Consider the following 25,648-nt stretch of genomic DNA (forward strand, 5'->3'; position numbering starts at 1 on the left):
TTGTACTTTTCCTGATGACATTACAATTTAAACACAAGCAAAAATAAAAATACTATAAGTCAAATAAAAATAAGATACATATCAAAAATATATGCAACAAAGGTAAAATTAAGATATAATGGAAGTGAAATGAGATTAAACTATGTAATGGAAAGAAAAAAATCTATTGTGCTATACATATATACTTTTTAATGATACACAATACTATTCCAATATACCGGTATTAATGTTTTAATCATTCTCCTTAGAAAACTCTTTTTTGAACTCTGTGAAAAAAAATACAAACTCGGAAGTAAAATTTAACTGTTAACTTCTCTGAACTCTTGAGAGATGAGGCAGGATGTAGATTAAAATGCAACTTTATTAACTGTGTTTCCTGATGTAAATAAAAGAGTCAAGGAACGGAAGGGGGATCCCATAACACCATTAAGTGCCCTACAGTAAATATGTCTACTATTTACAGAAGCCTTGCTAAAAGAAGAGAGAAGTGAATCTCCAAGCTTTGTTAGTCAAAGTCAAGACCAGAAGCCCATAAAACTGGTAAAATGAAGAAAACTTAACGTAACCAGAAGCATGCATTAATTTTGGAATCTTAATTATTTTTAGTGATCAAATTTTGATGGTAGTCACAGGCCTATTTGCTGTTCAGCTTGCTTGAGATTAATTTCTCAAACTTTATGAAGCCCCATAATGTGGTTTATATTTCCAGGGCATAGGAAATTGCCCCCATTAATTTCTGTATTGATATACATTTATTGGTTTGCTCATGTTCTCTGCTCCTTTTTATGTGCAGCATTTTCTCATATTTTCAAATTTCATGGTAGGAATCCTGACAAAGCCTGATTTGATAGACAAAGGAACTGAGGGGACTGTGGTGAAAATACTGAGAAACATGGTCATCCCCCTGAAAAAGGGATATATGATTGTGAAATGCCGAGGTCAGCAAGACATCCAATCTAACCTGCCACTGGCCTCTGCAATCCAGAAGGAGAAATCATTTTTTGAGAATCATAAATGTTTTGCGTAAGTATATATAGAACATAGAATGCTATGGGATTTTCCTCTTATTATGCTGATACTGTACTCTACTGGTATAGTAGAGTAGTGGCTGAAACATGATAAAAATGTATTTGTTTTAAGATGTAAATAAGCATACTCTTCTGCATGTTCTGAACTGCCTTATTATGGTTCTTTCAATTACTGTTTGTATTGTGGAAGTTAAAAAGATTGATCATAATTCTTTCACAAATGACAATCTCACATGTGAGGAAGTGGCTATGTGTTGAAGAATGGCAAAAAATTATCCTGAACATTCAGGGACTGGCACCATATTTGCACCCACCAACGACAACTGTTTCTTTGTTTCCTGGAAACATGCCATGGACCAGCAGCCAGTATCTCATGGACTGGCACCAGTTCATGCACCACCACTTGGAGTAGGACTGACATAGGAGACGTGTCAGAGGTGGCATTTTCTCCCTCTTCCACAACTTCCCCACTACACAATACATTTAATTAAAGCTATATACAGGCAATATACATAGTTATAAAAGTAAAAGACCTCATCCCATTTAGCCCTACATTTTCTGCAGTCTTATGTTCCTTGACCAAATTGAACAAAACTGCAGCCTAGAAAGAATATACTGTCATTATACATAACATTTATTTATTTATTTATTTATTTTACCACATTTGTAGCCTGCCTTTCTCAACCCCAAAGGGGACTCAAGGCGGCTTACACAGGCACTTGTCCAGGGTTACATGGACATGTTACATTATCCAAAATGTTTAAAAAGCAGCAAATCAGCTGGTAATATTCGTACCTTTTGGATGTAACACAAAATTACATGGTACCAGTAGTACTGTAGTATTAATAATAGTAGTGTATCTTTGGGAAGAGAGCACTTCTGATATCTTTTTAGAAATTATTGTAAAGTTTTTTTCAAAATTAACTCATTAGTAAGGATGAACACAATGAGTTAGGCTTTTACAACAAATAGTACTTGGATTTAATAAATAATCACAGTTGTGAATGCGTAATCTAGAGTTGCACAGACATGACTACATATTCAACAGTGTAGGAAATACCTAAAGATATTGACAGTTCCTCAATCTGGATTTAACAGGCAGTAGCCAAGAAGTGACAGTAATCTGTTTTCTTTTCTACTGACACACAACAGACTGATGTTTTCACCTTCCTCTTCTGAATGGGCTTGGTAAATCCAGATGGGGGATTTCAATGCCCACTCTTGCTTTCCTTTACCCTTTCTTTTCCTTTTCTTCCTTTTATAGAAAATATATTGGAATTGTACATTATGGAAATCATGTATTTGCACTGTTGAGAATTTCACAGCAGTGGTGATCTCCATTAATTCAGCTTTTTAATTTAGGGATGAGACAATATAATTTCAAATACATTCATATTCAGATATGCTACAAATCAACATGAAAAACTAGTTCTTAGTATGTGAACAAGACAACCATACAAATCAACTTCAGAACCAACAGTCCAAAAATCATAAATGTGACTCACCTTTCAAGTCTTAATTAAAGTACAGTATTAGTTTTATTTTTTCAGTGAACTTTCCACTCCTTTCCTTGCAGAATGCTTCTACAAGAAAAAAGAGCCACGGTTCCCTTATTGGCTGAGAAACTTACAAATGAACTTGTGCATCATATTAGAGTAAGTAAGCAAAATACTTCTTAGCTGACTTAAACAATAATAATGATCAGTGAAAGATATTATTTCCTTCTTTCAGGACAGTAAATATAAATCTTTCCCCCTTCTTTTTAAAGAGATCTTTGCCCACTTTAGAAGAGCAAATAAATTATCAGCTTCAAAAAGCAAACGACGAAATACGCAGATATGGCAAAAATGTGCCAAATGCAGAAGGCGAGAGGCTATATTTTTTAACAAATGTAAGTAGATTCAGATGCATATGCTAATTCAAGCTCTTAAAATGTTGTATTTTTAAAATAATTTTGTGGCTATGCTTTTTCAAACACACAGCATTCATCATTGCTCATCCTTGCAAGAGTAACATTTTATTAACAGTATGAATGAATCTGTTACTGTTCAATTATTGTTTATTACAAAAAATACACATAAGTTTTAAAAAGATGATCAGTCATTCCCAATGAATCAAAAAAGCAAAAGTCTTGAAGTAATTAGTAGAAAGTATTAATTATATCAGAAAAATATTAACTATTTTTGCATAATTTTGCAAGAATGACCCTTGTATACAGTGACAATATCAAGGCTTGCCTTTGGAAATTTTTCAAGCCATGGATTGTTGGATTTGGATTTGTGGGTGAAATACACAGGTGACATGTTGACTGACTGCAGTGGGAAAGAGAACTTTGACCTTTTTTCAAATCAGCTTCCTAAAAACTTGGATAGCATATGCTTACACAGAATAGAAAGAGACGGTATCTCATTGGAATTAACTCAGTATAAATTCTCTCTAGAGATTAAGTCCTAATAAATACAGTGACACTTCTGCATAATTATTTTATCATTTTTAATTGTTTTTCATTATATAATCTTTCAGAACTTAGATATTTTTAAAGGATACATTTATTTTGTAGAATTAATGCAGCTTCACAGCACTTTAACAGTCATGACTCATGGCATTTGTAGGTTGGTGAAGAACCAGCACTATACAATACCATGATATTGAAAGCAGTCCCTTTATAATGCCAAAGACTATTTCAAAATAATTTGGTAACCTAACAGCTAAAATAAAAATAATACTGAATGCCTCAAACCCTCATTGAGCAGATTCAATCAAGGAAACTGCAACCCTGAATTTGGAAGACCTGAACATTTGCTAACTAGGAGTTTTGGAGGTTTTTCTTTCATAGGGTTGCCATAAATTGAAGTCGACGTGAAGGCAAATAACAGTTATACCAACACAAGTGTGGGGCCAGATACACAACCCATCATCCTCATCCTTGTCCTGTATAAATATTCATTCATGTTCCACATGAGAATGTGAAATGAAGTTGTAAGCACATTGATTTGAACTCACTTAAAATCTTGCTTAAGATACAGAAGTCAGTCTGTTTCAGATACAGAACTTGCCCCAAGTCTCCTTGGCGGGATATAAATAAAAGCTTTATTATTTTTTTGAAACGGAATCATCTACAGGTGAGAACCATAGCATGACTCATACACTCTATGAATGCCAGAATATAGTGTTTGTTTGGGTAGCTTGTGGACCAAATGTAGAGTTGTTTTTTTCTAAAATGAGGTGTCTGTCTTTTATTCGCATTCAGAACCTTGGTTGAGTAAATTTTTGTGCATGACCCTTGAAGAACACCCATCAGCTTGATTTTTTATTGTTGTGACATTATTGACAGCTGCCTTTTTCTAACTCTTTTAAAAAAATTCTGCAGAAAATCCAACTGTTTAATACAGACATCAACAGTTCAGTTCAAGGAGAAGAAAAATTGTCTGATAACGATACCAGGCTGTGCACCAAAATTCGTAAAGAATTTCAGAAATGGGGCCAGATTGTTGCTGAGAATGGCAAAAACAGTAAGTATGAAGCTATTCAAATTCAGAAGAGCTTGATCTGGAATTGACTTGTAAACATTTATTTATTTATTTATTTATTACAATACTTGTATCCCATCCTGTCCAGAATGTGTACAAGAAGCAACAATAAAGAGAGTATTGTACCAATTTTATTATTAGATTATTTTGCTTTCCTACTAGAAAAAATGGTCAAATAAAAACAAATGCAGTGAAAATGTAAGAACAGGTTTGAAATACAATTAATTGCATCATTTAAAAAGAGGGAGAACAGCCCACTTCAACAACAACCCTGGTTCCACATCAGAGGCCTTTTTGGGTTCTTTGGTAATGGAAGGAGAATGAAGAGGAGGCCGACCTAGCTTCCCTTGGAACGTAAGAATGGCCAATGAAACAGTCCTCTCCAAGGAAGCAGAATTCATCGGATTCTAACCTAAGGTGTTTCCAGCTGAAAATTATCCACAATTTTTAAAAGAAAGGGTGTTTATTCTATACATTGTTGATCTGGTGAACTACTGTGGGGATTAAAGGGCCACCATATTGAGATTTGGGGGCCCCTTGTGGCCCATGAACTGCACTTTCCCCATACCAGGATTAAAACAATCCATCTGTTATTTCAGGTTATTTCAGGCACAAAGACCTCCAGAGACATGATAGTGGTGGAGAATTTGCTTCCTTTTAGTCCATAAAAACCAGCTGTAAAGTTTTAACCCACTCCTCCTGTTGTTTGGAGCAGGAGGAATTTGAAACTGACACATCCCCTAGGATGCCTAAGTCTCTTTCACACTGAAGTTATATCATTTTAGAGCAACTTGGAGGTACCCTGGGGCTGTGTCTTGGGGACTCACAAGGTCTATTGAATTCTCTCCCAGCTCATTTATTTATTTATTTCCCGTTTTTCTTCCAAAATCAGGACTAAAAGTAGTGAACAACATGTAAATAAATCAATTCAAAGCATGAAAATAAAAATAACCATCAGACTACGCCATACATAATAAATAACTAACCTAAAACAATATAAAAATTCAACAGACTAAAAACCCTAATTAATAACCCCAATTAATATCCATTCCTGTAGGCCATTGCCTGGTCCATTTCTGGAGGTTCACTACAATTCACAGACTGCACATAAAAGTCTTGTGTTTGCAGTGATAATCTTCACCCCAGGGAAAGCTTGCTTCCATAGGAAGGATTTCACTTGTTTTCTAAATGATAGCAAGGAGGGAGCCATTCTGACCTCTTGAGGGAGGGAGTTCCAGAGCCACAGGGCAACCACTGAAAAGGCCCTATCTCTCGTTCCCATCAACTGCATTTGAGATAATGGTGGGACCGAGAGCAGGGCCTCTCCTGACGATCTCTGGGCTCGTGTGGGTTCATAGGAGGAGATGCAGTCAGCTAAGCAGATTGAGTCCAAATTGTTTTGAGCTTTAGAGGCTAAAGTCAACACCTTGAATTGTACTTGGAAACAAACTGCTAGCCAGTGCAGTTGTTTTAATGGAGGTAGTTTGTTCCCTGTACCCCGCCCCTGTAAAGAGTCTGGCAGCTGATCTTTGAACCAGTTGAAGTTTTCGAATGCTCTTCTGGGGCAGCCCTATGTAGAGTGCATTACAGTAGTCCAACCTGGATGTGACGAAGGCATGCACTACCATGGCTAAGTCAGGCTTTTCAAGGTATGGGCGCAGCTGGCGCACACGCTTTAATTGCGCAAAGGCCCTCCCAGCCATCATGAACACCTGGGCCTCCAGGGTCAATACTGAGTCCAAGAGGATCCCCAAGTTGCAGACCTGTGACTTCAGGGGGAGTGTGGTCCCGTCCAGCACAAGTTACAACCCTAAGACTGACCAGGAGTACCTCTTGTCTTATCAGAAGTCAATTTCAATTTGTTCGTCCTCATCCAGGCCATCACAGCCGGCAGACACTGGTTCAGGGTCAGATGGTAAAATATAATAATCTTCTGACTACTCGGAAGCGCTTGGAAGCCTGGTTCTTTGCGGATGCAATGTTGGCAGCAATATAAGGCTTTTCTGCTGCCCCCATTGCCACGGAATAGGCTTTTAAGTACACTCTATCGCATGCTCAGTCGGATTCACTACGAGGCTGGCGCCAACATCTCTCTAGCCTCCGTCTCACTTGTTTCGTCACCTCCAGCTCCTCATTGTATCAAAATGCTGGTCTGGCTCTGCATTATGAGAGGGGGCATTTGGAAGCAATTTTGTCAACTGTCCTGGTCATCTAATATGCCAGTAAATTATAAATCCCAAGATTAATTAAGATGGAGACATGACAGTCAAGGGTGTGTTGTAACTGTATAGTGTGAAAAGAGTCTAAAAAAGGGATTTTTTGTTTGCATTTTGAGCCTAAGTTGTCCCAAATACTGTGGGCTTTGTTCTGCTGGATCAACAATTAGTCCTTATGAAGTGCTTTTAGACTATTAATTGAGCTTTCTAAGAGGCGACCTCTATATATTCTCCTATATTTTTGGGAGTACAAACAGAACTGTAAAGCCAGTTTTCATTGGGAAAGATTAACCTTATGTTCTTGCCATCTGGGCCAAGTCTTCCTGTCCCATCCCACCTCATCCTCCATTCATTTGTCCAATCTCTCTTCAAAGCTGTTTCAGGTCTTCATTACATCTCATAGAAGTATGTTCCATAAGTAAGGTGAGTTTAGCAGGGAATTTGGGGTATTGAATGGTTGAAACATAATTTTGAACTCTGAAGTGACAAAAAGTGGGGTTGCAATGGTCTGAGACTTAGGCCATCATAACTCTATGGTAGGATCACAGCCTATTTGTTCCCAAGCCATTTACTGCATTCCCCACAATTTCACATGACTAGAGATGGGAAGGTCTGGAAAAAAACAGAAAAATTGGGGAAAAACAGTCCTCCCCCTTTTGTGCTTTTCTCTCCAAGCCTTCCTATCACTAAACATGACAGCATTTATTTTATCTTTTTGTAGTTGAAAAATCCCTCCGTCCTGAGGAGTGGAGATTTGAAAATCAGTATCGTGGGCGAGAGCTACCAGGTTTTATCAATTACAGAACATTTGAAAGTTTTGTAAGGAAGCATATTATAGCTCTGGAACATCCTGCTGTTGAAGTACTAAATAAAGTGGCTGGTAAGTCAGGCCTCTCTTTTCATGTAATGGAAAAGGGATACTTAAAAATAAAGGGCTATGGGGAAACCCACCTTCTTTTAATCAGACTGATTCTCATCTTTATTTTTCTTTCTCTCAGAAATAGTGCGTCAAGGATTCACAGAGGTTGCAAAGGCTGAGTTTGAAGATTTCCCCCATCTTTATCAACAAGCTAAGGTAAGAATGTAGAAATTACAGTAAATCATATTCTTCCTATAGGTTTCACCTATACTGTAGCATTTATGTAATTTGACATCCTTTTAATTTACTTGGCCCCTTGCTATGGCATCATGGGATTTGTTAATTTTGATGAATTAACTTTCAGTTTTTGACAAAGATGCCTAAAGATCTTATGAAACTACAACTACCAGAATTCCGTACCATTATGCCATAGGAATTAAAGTAGTGTCAAGCTACATTCATTCTGATGGAGCTTCTTGTAGTACGAGTGACGGGGTTTGCCACTTTTAACTTTTTTTTTTTACCACAGAAAATAATTGAAAGTATTAAGGAGAAACGAACAGCACAAGCTGAAGGTCTAATTAGAATCCAGTTTGAAATGGAACAGAAGTTATTTTGCCAGGATGATGTCTACAGGAAAGATCTAAGCATTATAAAAGAGAAAACCAAGGAAGGAGAATCTTTCGTGATCTTTTCTGGATCTCTGGATGGGAAAAAAACTCTAAGCTCCATGGGCACTGGTATCAATTTGGGAGGCATTCCCACACAGGGAGATATTTCCATCACAGAAATTACTTATCATTTGAAGACATACTTCAATGTAAGTTAGAAATCCCTCTTCCCTTTCAATGGTTGTTGCATATTGGTCACCGCAAATGTGATATTTCCCTCCTTTGTTGTTGTTGTTGTTTGTTGTTGTTGTTTTTGTTGTTGTGTGCATTCAAGTCATTTCTGACTTATGGCAACTCTAATGGGAACCTATCATGGGGAAGTTAAGCAGGGACTGACCTGGCTGGTACTAAGATGGGAGTCAACTCATGAATACCAGGTGCTGTTGACTGTACTTCAGAAGAATGTATAGGCAAAGCTACTTCTGAATTTTCCTTTCCTTTAAAAACCAAATGAAATCCATGGGGCTGCCAGTGGAGGCACAGACACAAACACCAGTGTTAATTTGAACCAGAAGCTGGCATTCAGAACCAGAAGGGGCCGGGCTGTGGCACAGGCTGTTGAGCAGCCTGCTGCAATAAATTACTCTGACCATGAGGTCATGAGTTCGAGGCCAGCCCGTGGCTGGATGAGCACCCGTCAATTAAAAATAAAAAAATAGCCTCTGCTCGTTGCTGTCCTAGCAACCCGAAAGATAGTTGCATCTATCAAGTAGGAAATAAGGTACCACTTATAAAAGTGAGAAGGCAAGTTTAACTAATTTACGACTTGGAATGAGGAAGTGCCATCAGAGTGGATGATGAAGCAGCTGCTCCCCCCTGTGGCCAGAATCGAACATCCCCTCAGGAGAAGGTTAAATTGCCTCTGCGTCTGTCTGTCTCGGTCTCTGTTTGATGTGTCTGTGGGCATTGAATGTTTGCCCTATGTGTGTATAACGTGATCCGCCCTCAGTCCCCTTCGGGGTGAGAAGGGCGGAATATAAATTCTGTAAATAAATAAATTCTGTTGGTAAGGTTACTCCTAACTAGAATAGACCCAGTAAATTGAATCGATGGGTCTACTCTGTTGAGGCCTATCAAAAGATTTGGCAATGTTATTTTTTTACTGCTCACAAAGGAATCACAAATGTGTGGCTATCACTAATTGTGTTATCTCACTTTTCTCACTCCAGAGTGCAGGAGGCCGTTTGTCTTGCCAAATCCCTCTCATTATCCAGTTCTATGTACTCCAGAAATATGGCGACAACCTCCAAAATGAAATGCTGCAACTACTTCAACGTAGAGACATGCTGAGTATTTTGCTCCAGGAGCGCAAAGATGCTGCTGAACAGAGGCAGCTTCTGTCTGACCGCATTCGTCGTCTGACTGAAGCAAGGAGCCACTTGGCCAAATTTTCTAGTTAAAAAGATAATGCATCACCCAATGTACTGTTTCTTAAAAGTTAGTGGGCTAAACAGGTATCTCTTAAAGTAAAGCGGTTCTTAGTTCTATCCTTTGACATCTTGTTGGACTATAACACCCACTTTTCCTCACTATTGGCTGCATTGTCTAGGGCTAATGGGACTTGCAATCTAGAGTTACTTACATACCTCCAAGGCACCAAATCCCCTCTGATATTAGAAGCTGAATATGAGCAAGCCTGGTTAGTAATTGGAAGGAAGGCCCCAGGGAATAACTAATGCCATAGGCTATATTCAGATCAAGGCAATGGCAAACCTCTTTTGACTAAATCATGGGATGAAAACTCTTGGATAGGGCTCCCCTAAAGACGAGTCAACATGAGATGTCAGCGTGGGGGTCAGGGTGCGTGCTGGGTGGGTTTCTCCAAACTCCATCAATCATCTTCTCCAGCACCCTGATGAATTGGTGAATCGGCTGCCTCACCAATTCCTCTGTTCAGTGTCAGACTCTGAGACATCTGTAGTCTGAAGTCCAAACATTTATTTCAATATCTACATATTACAAAGCACAGCAAAAGCCATCGCTCTGAGCTGGCATTCTTCTATTTAGCTTCTCGCTCCGGCAGGCACAGCTCAACACTCAGAGATAAGGAAAAACACATTCCTCAGTCTGCAGGAAGTCCCTGACCTCCAAGGCCAGAAAGCATGCCTGATAGGTCATAGCAGATTCATTACTGAAACACACACTCTTGCCTAACAGCAGAAAACACTTGATTTACATTTCATACACATACAACCATAATCCAAGATGAGATACATCAGTTTTGTCTCTGCCTCTATATAGGAGAGCCAGCTAGTTATAGTGGTTTCAGCATTGGACTGTGACTCTGGAGACCAGGATTCAGATCCTCAGTAGGCTATGGAAACCTGTGTGACCTTGGACAAGTCACACACACTCAATCTTATCAGAAGGCAAAGGCAGAATCCCATAATAGGGTTGCCATCAGTCAGAAATTACTTGAAGGCACAAAATACCAAATAAGGGGAAAGGATTCTATTCTATACAGGCATAAAATATGCAACCAGATCCATTGTAAAATCAAGTCAGAAGAAAAATGTATATGGGTGAGAAAAATAAAGTACACAAGTTGTGATCCTTATGGACAAAATAAAATAGCCACAGTTGCAGAAGCCACTAGGGATTGTTGGCAAACGAAACCTCCCTATCGGGAGTGAAAATTACCTGCTGTAAGACCTCAGTCCTTGTTCATTTTTTTGTATTTGTTCAAAGGCAAGGGCTCTACGCACCAAAACCATTCAGATCCCCTTCTGTAGGATATGTTGAAATCGTGCATTTTCTCAGACAATGTTGGACCCCATTCCCAACATTCCTCCCCATTTGCTTATGCTCTTACATTCTACATTATATGCACTTTCTCTGGCCCAGTTCATTTTTAGAAGCCTACCCAGGTTTTTATCCAAGTATGTCTTACTGTAAATGTGATTTTAATATATTTTTATTTGTTTTTATATTATGGTGCTTTTTATACTGACTGTATTCACCTGGCCCTGGTCCCATATAAGCGGCCCCGAGTCCCTTCGGGGAGATGGAGGTGGGGTATAAAAATAAAGTTATTATCAGCCAGCTAAGACATGCAGACCAACAAAATTTGCAGCCCTCGTGATTCTCACCTGTCTATAGGACTGTAGTTCTTAGTAGATTTAACCATATGAATTAGCCAGAGAAAGCCAAAAGATTGTAAAACGTTTATTTACGGTTTTTTGTATAAGATGCATATTACAAATACAAAATGTTAACTTAAATGATCACTAGTTAGCAAATCTATAAAATGCATGTATTTGATTAAAGCAAGCACTCAATGATATATGAGTATACAACCTGTTGCATTTTCAAAACCTGAAGGAGCTGTTTTTGCAACGGGCATTTTTCTGAAGGTGCATTTCTATACCAGCTTTAAGTTAACTAGACAATAGAAATCAAAGTGGAAATGGTCTGTCAATTTCACGGTATCAAATTTCATCACTTGTTTCTTCCATCTTCATTGTTAAAATAATCAATATAAATATATTAAGTTAAAAAAAACATGAGAAACGTTTCCATGCTCAATACATTCAGATTCTGCAAATATATTACACAATGAGGTAGTCAAAGGTTTTCAGTCCCCCCCTTACTTTTCAATTAATTAGCATTTGTGGCTGACAGAAACAGAAGTCAATTGTGCATAGCACAATTTCACAAAAGAATATCCTTTGCTCAGGAAGTGTTGCTTAAAGCTTCATTGCATCTTCAATGTGTCTTAATAGCAGGCCAGGAGATCTTTCTACTATGTTGCTTTATTCTTTCATTATTCTTACATCAAATAATCCTGGAATATTCCCTTCAACAAAATGAAATGCAGGACTCATTTTTTCTGTACTAATCTGATCTTTGATTTGTGTAAGGGGAAAGGGGTGGATTCAATCCAATTCAGAATTAGTTAACACCTGAAAAGAGCAAAGCAAATGATAGGTACCCAAATATAAGGTGTATTTCTCACCTATGTTTGGGGAAACATCAGCATCAAGACCTGTAAACTAGGATTGTATTAGGAGAGTTTCCTGTGGGAAGAGGTAAGTATACTTCCCAGAGAAACAGTAGGACACCTGTTAACATAATAAAAGGTTCCACCAGTGTATGTTACTCAGTGGATTCTGACCCATCAAGGTGTTTATTATCTCATTTCCTCCAACCATGGAGAACTGGGCTAACCAGCAGCCCAGATGTGGATATCACAGATATACTAAAATTAACATCAAGAAAACAGCAAAGATTTATACTTGCATTCCACAGACAAAGGTAGAAACAGCAATTTACAGTTTTATCTCTAACAAACATAAAAATAAAAACAGGCTGGAGATCCTCAGAATGGAAACTTCAAGTTTTTGATAAAAGGCATATTAACCACTTTATAGCTCATTAAATATGCTACAAAGCCAAGATGGTGCAAATGGCATCAAAATATTCATAAAAAGTCAGGTTATACTCAATATATGAACTGTTGAGGACCAAAATGTTCTTGTTACTGCTTTTTAAGGCACTTGGTAAGAAAGCTGTTAAAAATCCAAGAGGTTCATTCCATTCACCACTGATTGAGGCGATCCAATTCATTGGTGTCCCATTTATTCCACAGGGCGACAGGGCTAACAAGCATCATCGTCTGTTTGCCTGTAAATAAAAAAAGGATCAGCAACTCCTGCCCTAAAAGTACCAAATTCGGGTGTTTTTAAGGGGACATTACATTAAGAATGGATAAACATATGTGGTGCTCTCCCAGTCTTCTGTTTTGCAACCCCTTCTCACTGCTGCAGAATCAGCAGCAGTCACTATCAAATCACCAAAGTCCCCCTTCTTCATTTCCTAGTCCTTCTATAAAGGGAATAACGTCTTTTGTGCTCTTGGGGTGTATTTGGGTGCAGGATGGCACACTAGCACCTTCCTAAAACAGAAAGGTACATAAAGCGTGGCTGCAGTTGCCAGTGGAGTCCTGTAACAGTGCCGGGGCAAATGTGGCAGCAATGTAGCTCCAATGAGTTTTGGGGCCCAGTAAGATTGGTTCCAGAAAGTTACCCACCCCTGATTCATATGATGAATTATGACTGTATAACCCCTGAAGCAACATCAAGATATCTGAAAAAATCTAGAAGCTGAAGCAGGAATTTTCACTGAATCCAAGCAATATAGCAGATTCATCACACATAGTTTCCTAGCCTGCTGGAGGTGAAGGGGGGGGGGGGGAAGCAGACAGATCCTTCACATGTTATGGAATGTCCCTTTTGTGTTACAGTTCCTGGGATGTGGCAACCTGAAAACTCCTCAAGGTAGTGGTTGAGGGCTGTGGCAAAGAGTGGGAATGAACATATATTTGAACTATTTCCTTGCTCAGAGAAGTACTGTTACACAAGAATTCTGTCTGCATTTTGATTTATATAAATTATGTCACAATAATAAACCATGCCAAACAATTTAATGTTTAACAAATAATGTGCTTTGAATTCTGTGTAAGAAGTTGACAAACTGGATTCCAGGGTAGAAGGGAAATTGCACCAGGTACACTAGCTGACTCCTCTAATAGAAGCACAAACATGCCTATGTGCCTACTGCCTCCAGATTTCTTCTTAGGTCACATACCACTGTTTAATCCACCATCGACTTTTGTACACACTAGAGTTGTGCTGGTGGTGATGTGGAAATTGTAGTAATACCTTACCTAGCTATAAAGAGACATAACTCTGGAATTGGCAGTTTTTCCTACCCTCTTCTTGCAATAAGAGAAGAGAGATATGGGTTGAAATGCTGTTGGGAAATTACGAATGTGTAATCTGGAATTCATATTCCCAATGTATTCCTTTGTTTAAGGGATACATAGAGACTATGAAAATCTGCTTACTAGGAAGCAGCCACAACTTGTTCATGGGAAGGTGTGGGAATGTCGATAACTTCTTAAGTGACGGGAACAAATCACCACTGACTGCAGCAGTTGTTACCCTGTATTGGGGAAATTAAACTTGGAGTCACTGCATAGCTATAGAACTACCATGGTTATGCATCTGTAACTCCACAGTAGGATTCTGGCCATTATCAATTCAGAAGCAGGGAGCAGATAAAAGTGTGGCAGCTTCCAGAGTACATGAAGTCAAGTAGTTTTGCTCCAGTCAGTTGAGTGCAATAGGCCTGATGGCATTTGGTGTTAAGTCTGACCTTGATCACTAACCAGTCTGAAGCAGTGAAATGTAGGGGATATGTGGTGAACTAAGTTATTCCGATTTCTTAGGAAAAGAGCCAATCATTGTTTGTATTGAGCTGCTTCTTAGCTTACATCTTTTGGACATATTCCAGTGTGACAACAAAAATTTGAACCTCAAACCCCTGTTGTATATGGCAAAATCACAGCTATAAAAATGTACTTTTTGGACTATACCATGTTTCCCTGAAAATAAGACAGTGTCTTATATTAATTTTTGCTCCCAAAGATGCTCTAGGTCTTATTTTCAGGAGATGTCTTATTTTTCCATGAAGAAGAATTCACAATTATTGTTGAACAAAAAAAATGAACATTTATTATATACTGTACAGTAGTTGTCATCATAAACCAGCATAACCAGACAAACTGTGAATCCTATCAAGAATTTCTTGTTACTACCAATATTTCTATGTACAACAGTTTATGGTACATACATTTACCGATCCTGCATGCTCTGGTGTTCTGTTCGGTGGGCATGCTTCCAAACAAAAACTTTGCTAGGTCTTTCTTTCTGTGGAGGCCTTATATTTAGCAATTCAGCAAAACTTCTACTAGGTCTTATTTTCTGGGGATGTCTTATTTTAGGGGAAACAGGGTAACTTCCAATATCCCCAGCCACCATAGGCAATAGCCATGCTGGCTTGGCATTATGGCAACTGTGATTCAAATTAATGTTTCTATATTGTGATCAACACTATTGAAAACTCACAAGCAATAGTGTTATGCTTAGATGTGGCAACTGGGTCTGCAATCCCTGGTTGGTTCTCCTACCTAAGACAGACACAACCAGTTGGTTTGGAGTAGTGAATCCACACAAGGTGCTGAACTCAATTCCCAAAATAGATTCAGCACCTTGAATAAAACCCACAGAACATGGTGTAGCTCCCATAAAACTCAGCATGTATTCACTGTCCCAAAGCAAGATGCATTGGTTGTCTCTGACCTGGCATCAGATTAAATAAAAAATGAGCTACATCTTGTACCTCCTGCCTAAATACCCTCTAAGCATTTTCCTGCTATCATAACATTCTATTCAGATAATTGACTAGGAAGATCAAACACAGAATCAAAACGTAAGATTTGACAAAGTTACCTGCATATTTTTGTAAATCCAGTCTGTGAAAACAGTCATGTTGCCATAAACTCCAGGTCTATATTTTGTAGCACAGCCTGTTCCCCAACTTGTGTCACCCACCAACCACCACAAACTATCTTTGGACGTTACCAATGGACCACCACTGTCACCCTGAAACAAAACAAAAGACATACGATTATGGCAATCTTATCATAGTTAACTTTGAATAAACTCCTACTAAAATGGGAGAATTATAAAAGCAATCCAGATATGCCTATAACCAAGTTACCAAATATTAACTAAATGAAAATGAATTTATCAAAGAAGGGGGGGGGGTATAGTACAATTGCAGTTTACAGCAAAATACAAAAAAATGTGCTTCAGTACTGATGGGCATCAAGTGTTGGCAGATCTACAGATTGGCATGTGCTCCCCATGGTGCTTGCAGTGCAGGTAATAATATCAGGACACAAGACATTACCTCAAGGTCACCCAGTGGCTTTCCATAAGCAAGCAACTGACTGAACCCTGGTCTCCAAAGTCATAGTCTAATGCTCAAACCAATACACCATGCTGGCTCCCACTATACCCATTCTTGATGATGGCATCAAGTATAGTACAGTATAATTATCATAGGGAACATTAATAATGTGCAAAGCATTTTACAGTGCCACAAACAAGATGATAGACCATTGCCCAAGAACATTCAAACTAATGGGAACAGTGGAAACTGCATAGTAAGTATGAGTATATTCTATATTTCCATGCAGTTAAACCACCCAAGTGAACTGAGAATTAATAGTACACACCAGACAGGGCTGCTTTTCAGAAATATTTATGCATCTAGTGCAAAATTCTAAGGAGGTGCACTCTAAGAAATAGAGTGGTTCCAATGTGAACATAATGTAGTTTGTAACATTTGAACTAGCAGTCTACTGTTTTCCAATTGTTTTGATTAGAAAAGCTCAAGTAGCATATGGATCCTTTGCACCAACACTTAAGGGTTCAATAAAAAAGGAGGCCCTTCTTAAATTTCTTCCTTCAGTTGTAATGACAAGCATTTTGGTGCACCCCAATCTCTTATGACCACTGGTTCTCACAGTGATACTAGATGACCCTTTCTGTGCAATGGTGGTGTTGCGGGCCGTATTGAATAACAGCAGTCTGGTCAGCATTGCCAATTTGTGAAAGGGAGTATAGCATTGCCTTGTACATATAGAAAACAAAGCGGTGAAAGCTTTCCACCTTCTCAATATAATCAGGTGGCAGCTTTTGGCATAGGGTGATTCTCCTCTACACAGACAGGTTGTGTCGGTGCATGAACTTTATCACTCAATCATGACTTGCCTCAAACAAAGTTGGGGGAATATCAACTTTTCATTCACTGCATTCCTGCAGCTTTGTTTCCATGCTCCCTAGCAAAAGCAATGACTCTCAGATTGAACCTAGCCGAGTAACTCTGGTATATTTACATGTACTAATACCGGTACTCGTGGCCATTTCTGTGGGGGAAGGCAGCCTCCATGAGTAAGCATTCCCTCCACATTCTGTTCTGATTCACCCTAACAGCTTTGCCAGCCTCTTTTAGCACCTACCCATCCTTCTGCCCAAAGATCCACCTGCCTACTTCATTCATTCCCTCGCTTGGTTGCTGATTTACCCATAGAGCTGCCAGCCTGCCAAAAGACCCCGCCATTTGCCCTCCCACTCACACATTCCCTCATGAACTCAATCAGCCGGCCATCCATTTCTGGGCCACCCCCTTCCAAAAATGCTGAAAGGGGGTGGTCAGCAAATGGATGGGCAACTGACTGGATGCCTATGTGAGTGAATGATTGGCTGGCTGGGCAGGTGGCTGAGCAAATGAGTGAGTGAAATGGCCATATGGGTCTTTGGGAGACAGGTGGATGTGTGAGCAGATAGCCGACTAAATTAAGGGTGTGACTACTGCACAAGAAAAACAAAAGTACCATTTTGAGATCCCCAAAAAGGGAGTGCAACTACTATCTGATGGCAACTATTATGAAATGAATTACTGTATTTCCAAATTAGGAAGATACCTTTACCTCAATGAACTCCAAAACAAACTAAAATAATAGAGGCAATTATTTAATTTAAGTAATGAAATAACACCCTCCTACATTCCAGAGGCTCCCATATTTCCATTTCCCCCCATAAATGTGTTCCAAATTGCTTTATTGCACCCCTTTTATTCCAAGTCCTGCTTGCCAACACACACCTCTGTTTGTACTATCTGTAGTTCCAAGTCATAGGAGTGGGAGAGGGTTTGAAGACACACAAAGAAGAAATACAGCCACGCTGGCTTAGGTTGTTAATCTGATCTCCACAAATGGTAGGCTGATCTTCTCTCAGATCCAGCACCCAAAATGGAAGCCATTTACAAGCAAAAGTAACAGTCAAAGTGCATCACACTTCACATTCATAAACAGAAAGCAGTTACCTGACAAGAATCGATTCCTCCGTTTAGGTAGCCAGCACAAATCATGGTTGGCAAGATGAGCCCATTATAGATGTATCTGTTATTACATGTATCAGAATCTATCAGACGTATGCGTGCTGCATTCAGTTTTTTTGAAGTGGGACCTGAAGTTGGAAAATAATGTTATTACATATACCAGAATCTATTGGTTGTATGACTGCTGCATTATGAGCCATTCAAACACTAGTTTATATATATATATATATATATATATATATATATATATATATATATATATATATATAATTTGAATTTATTCACAGCAGGGAACTGCAGTTCCCAGATGTTTTGGAACTTAAACTTCTGTAAATCTAGCAAATACTCATAAATTATGGGACTGTGATCCAAAGCACCTAGAAGTCATGAGGTTGTCCATTCTTGGTGTGGGTAGATATAAATAGAATACATTTTTTTAAAGTAGCAATGGCTGCTCCAAATTTGACCATAAAGAGTTGTTTTTCGCCTTATGGAACCTTCCAGCCTTATTCTCTTTCATTCTAAAACACACACTTTAATCAGCCCCTCCTATTAAACAGAATACCTTGATCTTGTAGGAGCTATTTTTCTAACAGTTCTGAGAATGGCCCAAGGCATGAAGTGTAAAATAAATCACCTTTTATCAATCAGTTTCCAAAAGGAAAAATGATGAATTGAACAATTTGGTTGGCAAAAGGTGTGGCCAGGCTACACCATGCCATCTTTAACATGTTTTAAACATTACATGAAGAAACTGAAACCATAAAAAGGGACAGTTGCTTTTTGCTTCCATTTTTTTCAAGAAGTTCAGTGTGTTCTGATTTGCAAACGGAGGTCTTTCTTCTTCTGGCATTTTATATGGTCATGTTTTGCTAGTGGGAGAGGCTCCAGAAAACATCAGTGAGCACAAATACATTCACAGCAGCAAAGTCAACTATTTCAAATATTTTGATAGCACTAAAGGGAGGGAGGGAGGGTGGGTGAGAGAGTGAAGGCCAGTGGTGGCATCAAAAGCCTGGAAGACGCAGCCAGGTCCGGCTTCTGCCTCCGCTCCAGCGGGGCCATGCTGGGAAACATGGAGGACTCAGAAGAGGGGGCAAAGTGGAGGCAGAAGCCAGACCTGGCTGCCTCTTCCGGGCTTTTGCAGCCGGCGGCGGACTTCACTCTCTCACCCTCCCTCCCTCATTCATCTGGCTGGAGCAGCGTTCTTTCTTCCCTGGATGCAGGGAAGCAGCCAGAGCAACATGACGGGCCCAGAGCAAGGGCCCAGTAGGTGCTGGTAGGGAAGGGTTCACTAGCTCCCTGGGGCTTGCAAGGGGGAGAAAAGCCACATAAAAATTAAAATAATGTTTAAATATACCCCCGTTTCCCCACAAAACAGCTAGTCCGTGAAAAGCGAACCGCGAAGTAGCGGGGGAACACTGTATTTCCAAAAATGCCCTTTTCCCAATTTTTCCTGAGTATAGCAGACCAAAATGCACATTTTTTGGTATTAACAGATGCATAATTTATTTTAAAAATTCCAGGTTTTGATAGAATCAGATTTTACCTTTTTGTTCTACTGCTCCCCATCCAGATATCCAGTACGGCTGATCTGACTGAAACATCATTCCAGGGTTTGGCAAACAAACTGGTCGTACAAATTCTATAAAGCAAAAACATACTGTTATTCAGTAACTCTACAAACATTTGAGCGTGACAGGAAGTTCCCAGAATAGCTGTTTAAACATGAAAGAATTTCAAGAACAGTATGAACCAAATGGGCGTAACTAATGCTTGGAAAATATTTCCCAAAGAGTTTGGATAGAGAAGATTTCAAATGAGACAGAATACTCTTAACTATGAAATACACATTTTTAGCAGATAATGGCATAGGTGTAATGTATTCAATTGTCACATTAATTGTAATATAATGTGTTATCTTTATTTCAAGACATTTATCTCCCAAGTCACAATAGGTGTATGAAAGAAGAAGCGGAGGACAGAGAAATGAATGAATGTAGATACTTCCATCACATAGCAAGGACAGGAAACTGGCACCTACTAGCTGTTGTTTACTGTAACTCCCATCGTCCCTTATATTTCTAGAATCATCAAATTGGAAAATACCATGAAGGCCAACAGGACAACCCCATGCCATACAGGAACAGACAATCAAAGCACTCCCAACAGATAGCCATCCAGCTTCTGCTTAAAAACTTCCAGTGGAAACTCCACCACACTCCGAGGCATCATTGGGTATACTGGTTAGGGCTAATGGGAGTTTTAGTCCACCAACATCCAGAAAGCCTCAGATTTCCCCCCTCTACCATTTGCTGTATTATGATTTTTCAGTTCAATAACACTTTGCACAGAATGTAATATATTTCCAAGTAGACTCAGAATGCATACTAAGTAGAGAAACATACATCAAATTAACCAGAATGGATCTCATTCTAATGATGGAACCAAGGGGATTGCACTAGATTTCTCTAACAAGGAATTCCAAGAATCTTGCTAAATTACAAGCCTCATGTTCTATAGGAAGGAGTGGTATCAGTTAAAAGTAGTATATAATGGCTAGAATGATGAAGTGTGTGCATGCTCCATATCTCTCTTATTCGATACTATGTTCAATATTATTGTCATCATCATAAACAAGAACAAAATAATCTTTTTCTGTTCGGTTATTGTCACTTATTTAAAATTAACATATTTTATTATAATCATTTTATATTACTGAGCATGAGAATGGTAATAACATGGGACTTACAGGTAAAGCCCTATAAACAGGAGGCTATACATACCATCAAAAACAAGTGGGGACTGTAACTTCATAAGAGCAACATCATTTGTTTTAGAAGATGTATCATAGCCTGGATGAGGAATTACTTTTGCAACTTTATGTCCCTTTGAAGAAATCATTTCTGGCTGTGTCAATATCCCAGCAAAAACTGTCCAATAGTTTGGATTAGAAAATGCCCTACACAAGAGAGAAAAACATAGTAATTATGGTTTCTGCTTTTAAAAATTTTGCAGCATAAATCATCTTGCTGCAGCATCAACACCCAATGTAAATATTATTATCACGAAACTGACATATCTAGGTTAGATATGTCATATATGGGGCCACGCTGGCACAACGGGTTAAACCTTTGTGCTGGCTGAACTGTTGGCGATTCAAATCCGCGAGATGGGGTGAGCACCCGTCTGTCAGCCTTATCTTCCTTGCCAGCTTAGCAGTTCGAAAACATGCAAACGTGAGTAGATAAATAAGTACTACTTCAGGTAGGAAAAGGCAAGAGAGACTCCAACCAATCTTGTCGGCCACACAATCAGGAAGTAAAAACACAGGCTCCTTGGCTTGAAAATGGAGAAAAGCACCTCCCAGAATCTAGAGATGAACACCGCTTCCAGAAGCCGGAAATGAAAGGAGACGCCTTGCCTTTGTTTGTGTTTGTGTGTCTCACTGTATCTGTGATTATAAGGACGTTGAATGTTTGCCTATGTATGTAAATACTGTAATCCGCTCTGAGTCCCCTGGGAGGGGAGGACGGAATATACAGTAAATAAAGTGTATTATAAATAAAGTGTATTAGTAAGCAAAGAATTAGTGACAGAGATTTAACCTTTGGGGTGGCACGAATAAATTTGTTCACATCAATGGAGAGAAGTGCAAGTCAACAAAAACACCTGAGAGTATCTGATCAAAGCAGGAAGTTACACATTGTGCACCATGGACTACATGGTTTGCCAGGCACGTCTGGGCTGCTAACACTGCATTTGAGAAAGGCAACCTAGTTTAGGTGTACAAAACAGCCTATAGAACACATGCATCTCTATCCAGCAACAAAGAAGGATAGGATGGCCTGGAAAAAGGACTGGAAAAGGTATGCTCAGGGGCAACTGTGGCTCCACCTGCCTTCAAATCTGCCATCTAAAGTAATTTTCTCCCTCAAGCTAATGACAGAACCAGCTCTGTTCTCTAGACATACCAAATGAACATCTTTTACACCAATAGAATTAAAATAAGTTAATACAAAGCATCTCCTCTTACAAAAATAAAAAATAACCATAATTTATATCATTAATCAAAGCTGTTACATAAAATTCCAATTGATTGGCATGCTACTGAGATAATACTAGGAAAGCAGCCTGGTAGGAAATGTTCAGGACTTACTTTTCTACACAGTGAGCTGCTGTTACTATCCATTCAGGAGTGATAATAGACCCTCCACACAGATGGGTGCCACTGGAATGAAGGCTGACTTGCCAGGGCCAATCTCCGAGGGAGGCAGAGGTCCCTCCCACAATTCTGTTTCGACGGTTTACACGTCGAGTGCCACAGTCTGGAGAAACAGAGTTAGGCAAAAGATTCACATTAACATCACAGAATGTTTTAGAAACATTCAAGCCACAGGGAGAGGTGAGTAAGAAATAATAATAATAGTTGTTGTTGTTGTTATTCCTGTCTTCCTCTATATTTTATCTCTTTTCTTTTTTGTAGGACAGTAGTGAGAAATCTCTGGCCATCTAAATGTTCTGGACTACAGCTGCCACTCTCTCTTACTATTGGTTATAATGGGAGGTTCTGAGAGGAGCTATGGAGGATCAAATATCCTGCACTGTTACCCATTTTAAAACCATAGCCTCACTATCTCCATCTGAAACATGGACCTCTTCAATTTTAGAAGGGTTTAACAGAAGAAATAGTGGTAATCTCTATTCAGATTAATTCACACTATAAGAATAGAAACCCAAATCTGCAAATGAAGTTAATATGTTCCATTGTTTCCATACTTGATTTCAGGCACCCAGAATCTACATTTAATGAAAAAGCCTGCACATTTCTGTAGGTCAATAATGATCAAATAAACTAAGAAAAAAAATAAAGCAAATATACTGTATAAGCAAAACTGCTGCACCTACCTATGCATTGCAGAGACACCAGACTCCTTGATGAGCAGCTTTTACTGTAACACAAGCAAACAGAATGAGGCTTTATTTATATTGCGGACAAAAACAGCCTTCCTTCCCAAGTAGGATGGGAATAATTTCAGCATAGTGGTGTCCTATGTGTCTATCATGCACAAATAACAATGCAACCCGGCTAAGCATACAGCTCTTGTCCATATGACTAAAAAGCCTCCAACCTGGCAGTGTACCAGCTATCAATGAACCCACAAAACAGCTTCATGTTCACACATAGCAGTGAATAGTTGAAAAGGCCTCAGGAAAGGCAACACTGATGTGGCTAGATATCCAAATGAGACGATGCATACTTCCTTCTTGTTATCTATTATATGAATCCTCTGTGATTTAAACTGATTCTCTTAGATATTTTTCCACCAAGTCCTTCCCTATTAGTTCTCTCTCAGCATTTCCTTAGAACAAGGTTAGATTAAATCTGCATCCTGAGTAAATTTCCTATCTCAGAAGGGAGCTCTTATATGAAAACCCTTGGTTTTCTTCTCTAAAACCTCATCTAAACTGGCATATAAAATCCAGATTATCTGCTTTGAACTGGATTATATGACAGTGTCGATTGGACCTAAGTCACCAATGTCTTTGTCCCTTAATCAGGACTTCTTAACCACTGAAAACAGTCTGTTATTTGATAAGATGTTTGCATTATTTACACATAATTCCTTACTTTTTTGGGAGCAAACTATGTTAAACAGGCTCCCACTCTGCTATATATGCTAGGTACAAGTTTAATATAATCCCATCTACAGAAGGGCACCTTCCATCTTGCGGGGGAGTGCTAAAGCAATCTTTCCCACACAATCCTCTGCTTTCCTACTATCACACCATCCATAATAAAATAACCAGTGGAGAAGTACTGCTCAGAACTCAATCAAAACATCACATCTGCAAAAACCAGAACTTGACAGAAAAGAATGATTGTATTATATTATACTCAAGCTTAAAGTCAGAAAGAAAATTATTTTATAGTTTGTTTTAATAAAAACAGCGTTCATTTTTTAAAATTATGGCTGACTTGGAAATTAGAGAACAATGTATTATGGTCTAAGGAGCTATACCCTTGATAGTAAGTTCTGAAAGATTACCTATTATACAATTTCTTATACAAGTCTATATCCCCAGCACTTGCATTCAGCTTCATAAAGCCTTTAGATGCACTCATGAGTGGTATTGTCTGGCTCTTGAAATATGTATTCCTGCCAAAGATAAAAGTCAACAGTCAAGTAAATGCAGTCAAATTCTAATATTCACTATTCTAAATGGGAAAGAAAGAATCAAATTTAATCAGATAACAGATTAACAGTACATCTAGTTACTAACTGATCTCTTTACTGTCATTAGTTATTGCAGACAGAAGTACTACTAGCATGTGAGTTGTACAGGTTGAGCATCACCATCTGGAATTTCAAAATCTGAAATGCTCAAAAATCCAAAAGCATCTACATGAGAGGCTGAGATTGCTTTCTGAAGATTCAGGATAAAACAAATTGTTTCATGCACAAAATTGTAAAAAATATTGTGTACAAAATTGCCTTAAGACTGTATGTATATTAATTTCATGTTAATATCTGGATACCATTTCTTGGATTGGATTCATATCAACAAATATAGGAATTCCAAAAATCCTTTAAAAATATCTGAAATACAAAATACTTTTGGTCCTGAGCATTTCAGATAAGGGACATTCAAGCTGTGTATCATAATGAATCTAAGAGCCTCATTATATGAAAATAGGTAGAGAAAGTGGAAGTTGAAATTCCCAGGATACACTATCAATGTATTTAAAAGATCCTGCAAAAAGGACAAAAGATTCATTCATTCTAATATCTTCAATACTATCACTGCTATAGTATTGCACTCGAAATGTAGTAAAGCAAGTGATTGACACAAAGGAAATTATTCCTGGCAGACAAAATAAGATGGAACATTTTTTATTTACAGTATTTATATTCCGTCCTTCTCAACCCAAAGGGGACTCAGGGTGGATTACAATGCACATATATATGGCAAACATTCAATGCCTTTAGACAAACAACACACAGACAGACACAGAGGCAATTTAACATTTTTCCAGCTTCTGGTTTCATGAGGATATGCTCGATTCCTGTCAGGGTCTGCAATACAGACGAAGATGAAGGCCTAGCATCTGAGTCAGTGGAAAGCAGGGAGCAACAACAGTTGCAGCCTGACTCTGAGGAAACTACCCCTGCAGGGCAGGACCAAGTGCCTCAGGCAAGTGAGAGTCCTGAGTTAACTCAGGATCAAGGAGAGCAATGAGGCAGAATTAAGTATCCCAGAAAGACTGCAGCTGAAGACTCATGCTATTCAGCTGCGTAGATCCGCCTGGTCAGCACAGAGAAGAGCCAACAGATGAGAGAGAGCACTTGTGCTACGGAGCATAAAGAGTGGCAGTTTGGATTTGGTCTTTGCTGTGAGCATTGTTTGGAACTTGCTACAGCTTGGAGCTCTGTCTGAAGACTTCATATGTCTGACCTTGACTTTGAACCTTGGATTACATACATTTTGGATGTGTTGGTGAGAACTTTTGGACTGGACTATGGACTATGCCTATTGGATTATCCCAGCATGGTTTGGTGTTTGAATCTACTTTGGCTTTGACTACGGACTG

General features: G+C 38.8%; 2 protein-coding genes across 6 annotated transcripts in view; one reads left to right on the top strand and one right to left on the bottom strand.

The window, feature by feature from the left end:
- Positions 1-11,587, top strand: part of LOC100552519 (interferon-induced GTP-binding protein Mx1) — a 27,534-nt gene extending 15,947 nt beyond the window's left edge. Inside the window, exons 7-14 of one of the 2 annotated variants that reach the window (XM_008107489.3) lie at positions 825-1,023; positions 2,605-2,683; positions 2,797-2,919; positions 4,399-4,540; positions 7,496-7,654; positions 7,773-7,849; positions 8,163-8,453; positions 9,474-11,587. In XM_008107489.3, the coding sequence (XP_008105696.2) occupies positions 825-1,023; positions 2,605-2,683; positions 2,797-2,919; positions 4,399-4,540; positions 7,496-7,654; positions 7,773-7,849; positions 8,163-8,453; positions 9,474-9,704 (1,301 nt within the window). In that variant the 3' untranslated portion in view covers positions 9,705-11,587. The remainder of the gene's footprint in view (positions 1-824; positions 1,024-2,604; positions 2,684-2,796; positions 2,920-4,398; positions 4,541-7,495; positions 7,655-7,772; positions 7,850-8,162; positions 8,454-9,473) is intronic. The other variant, XM_016992456.2, reaches the window with a different exon arrangement.
- Positions 11,454-25,648, bottom strand: part of tmprss2 (transmembrane serine protease 2) — a 42,451-nt gene continuing 28,256 nt past the window's right edge. For all 4 annotated transcript variants that reach the window (XM_008107483.3, XM_008107485.2, XM_008107487.3 and 1 more), the window contains 8 exons: positions 24,105-24,215; positions 22,963-23,006; positions 22,214-22,382; positions 20,841-21,016; positions 19,604-19,699; positions 18,040-18,182; positions 15,597-15,749; positions 11,454-12,927 (listed from right to left, as the gene is read on the bottom strand). In XM_008107483.3, the coding sequence (XP_008105690.1) occupies positions 12,913-12,927; positions 15,597-15,749; positions 18,040-18,182; positions 19,604-19,699; positions 20,841-21,016; positions 22,214-22,382; positions 22,963-23,006; positions 24,105-24,215 (907 nt within the window). In that variant the 3' untranslated portion in view covers positions 11,454-12,912. The remainder of the gene's footprint in view (positions 12,928-15,596; positions 15,750-18,039; positions 18,183-19,603; positions 19,700-20,840; positions 21,017-22,213; positions 22,383-22,962; positions 23,007-24,104; positions 24,216-25,648) is intronic.

Source organism: Anolis carolinensis, chromosome 3 (assembly GCF_035594765.1).
Source record: "Anolis carolinensis isolate JA03-04 chromosome 3, rAnoCar3.1.pri, whole genome shotgun sequence".
In the NCBI taxonomy this organism is placed as follows: Eukaryota; Metazoa; Chordata; class Lepidosauria; order Squamata; family Dactyloidae; genus Anolis; species Anolis carolinensis.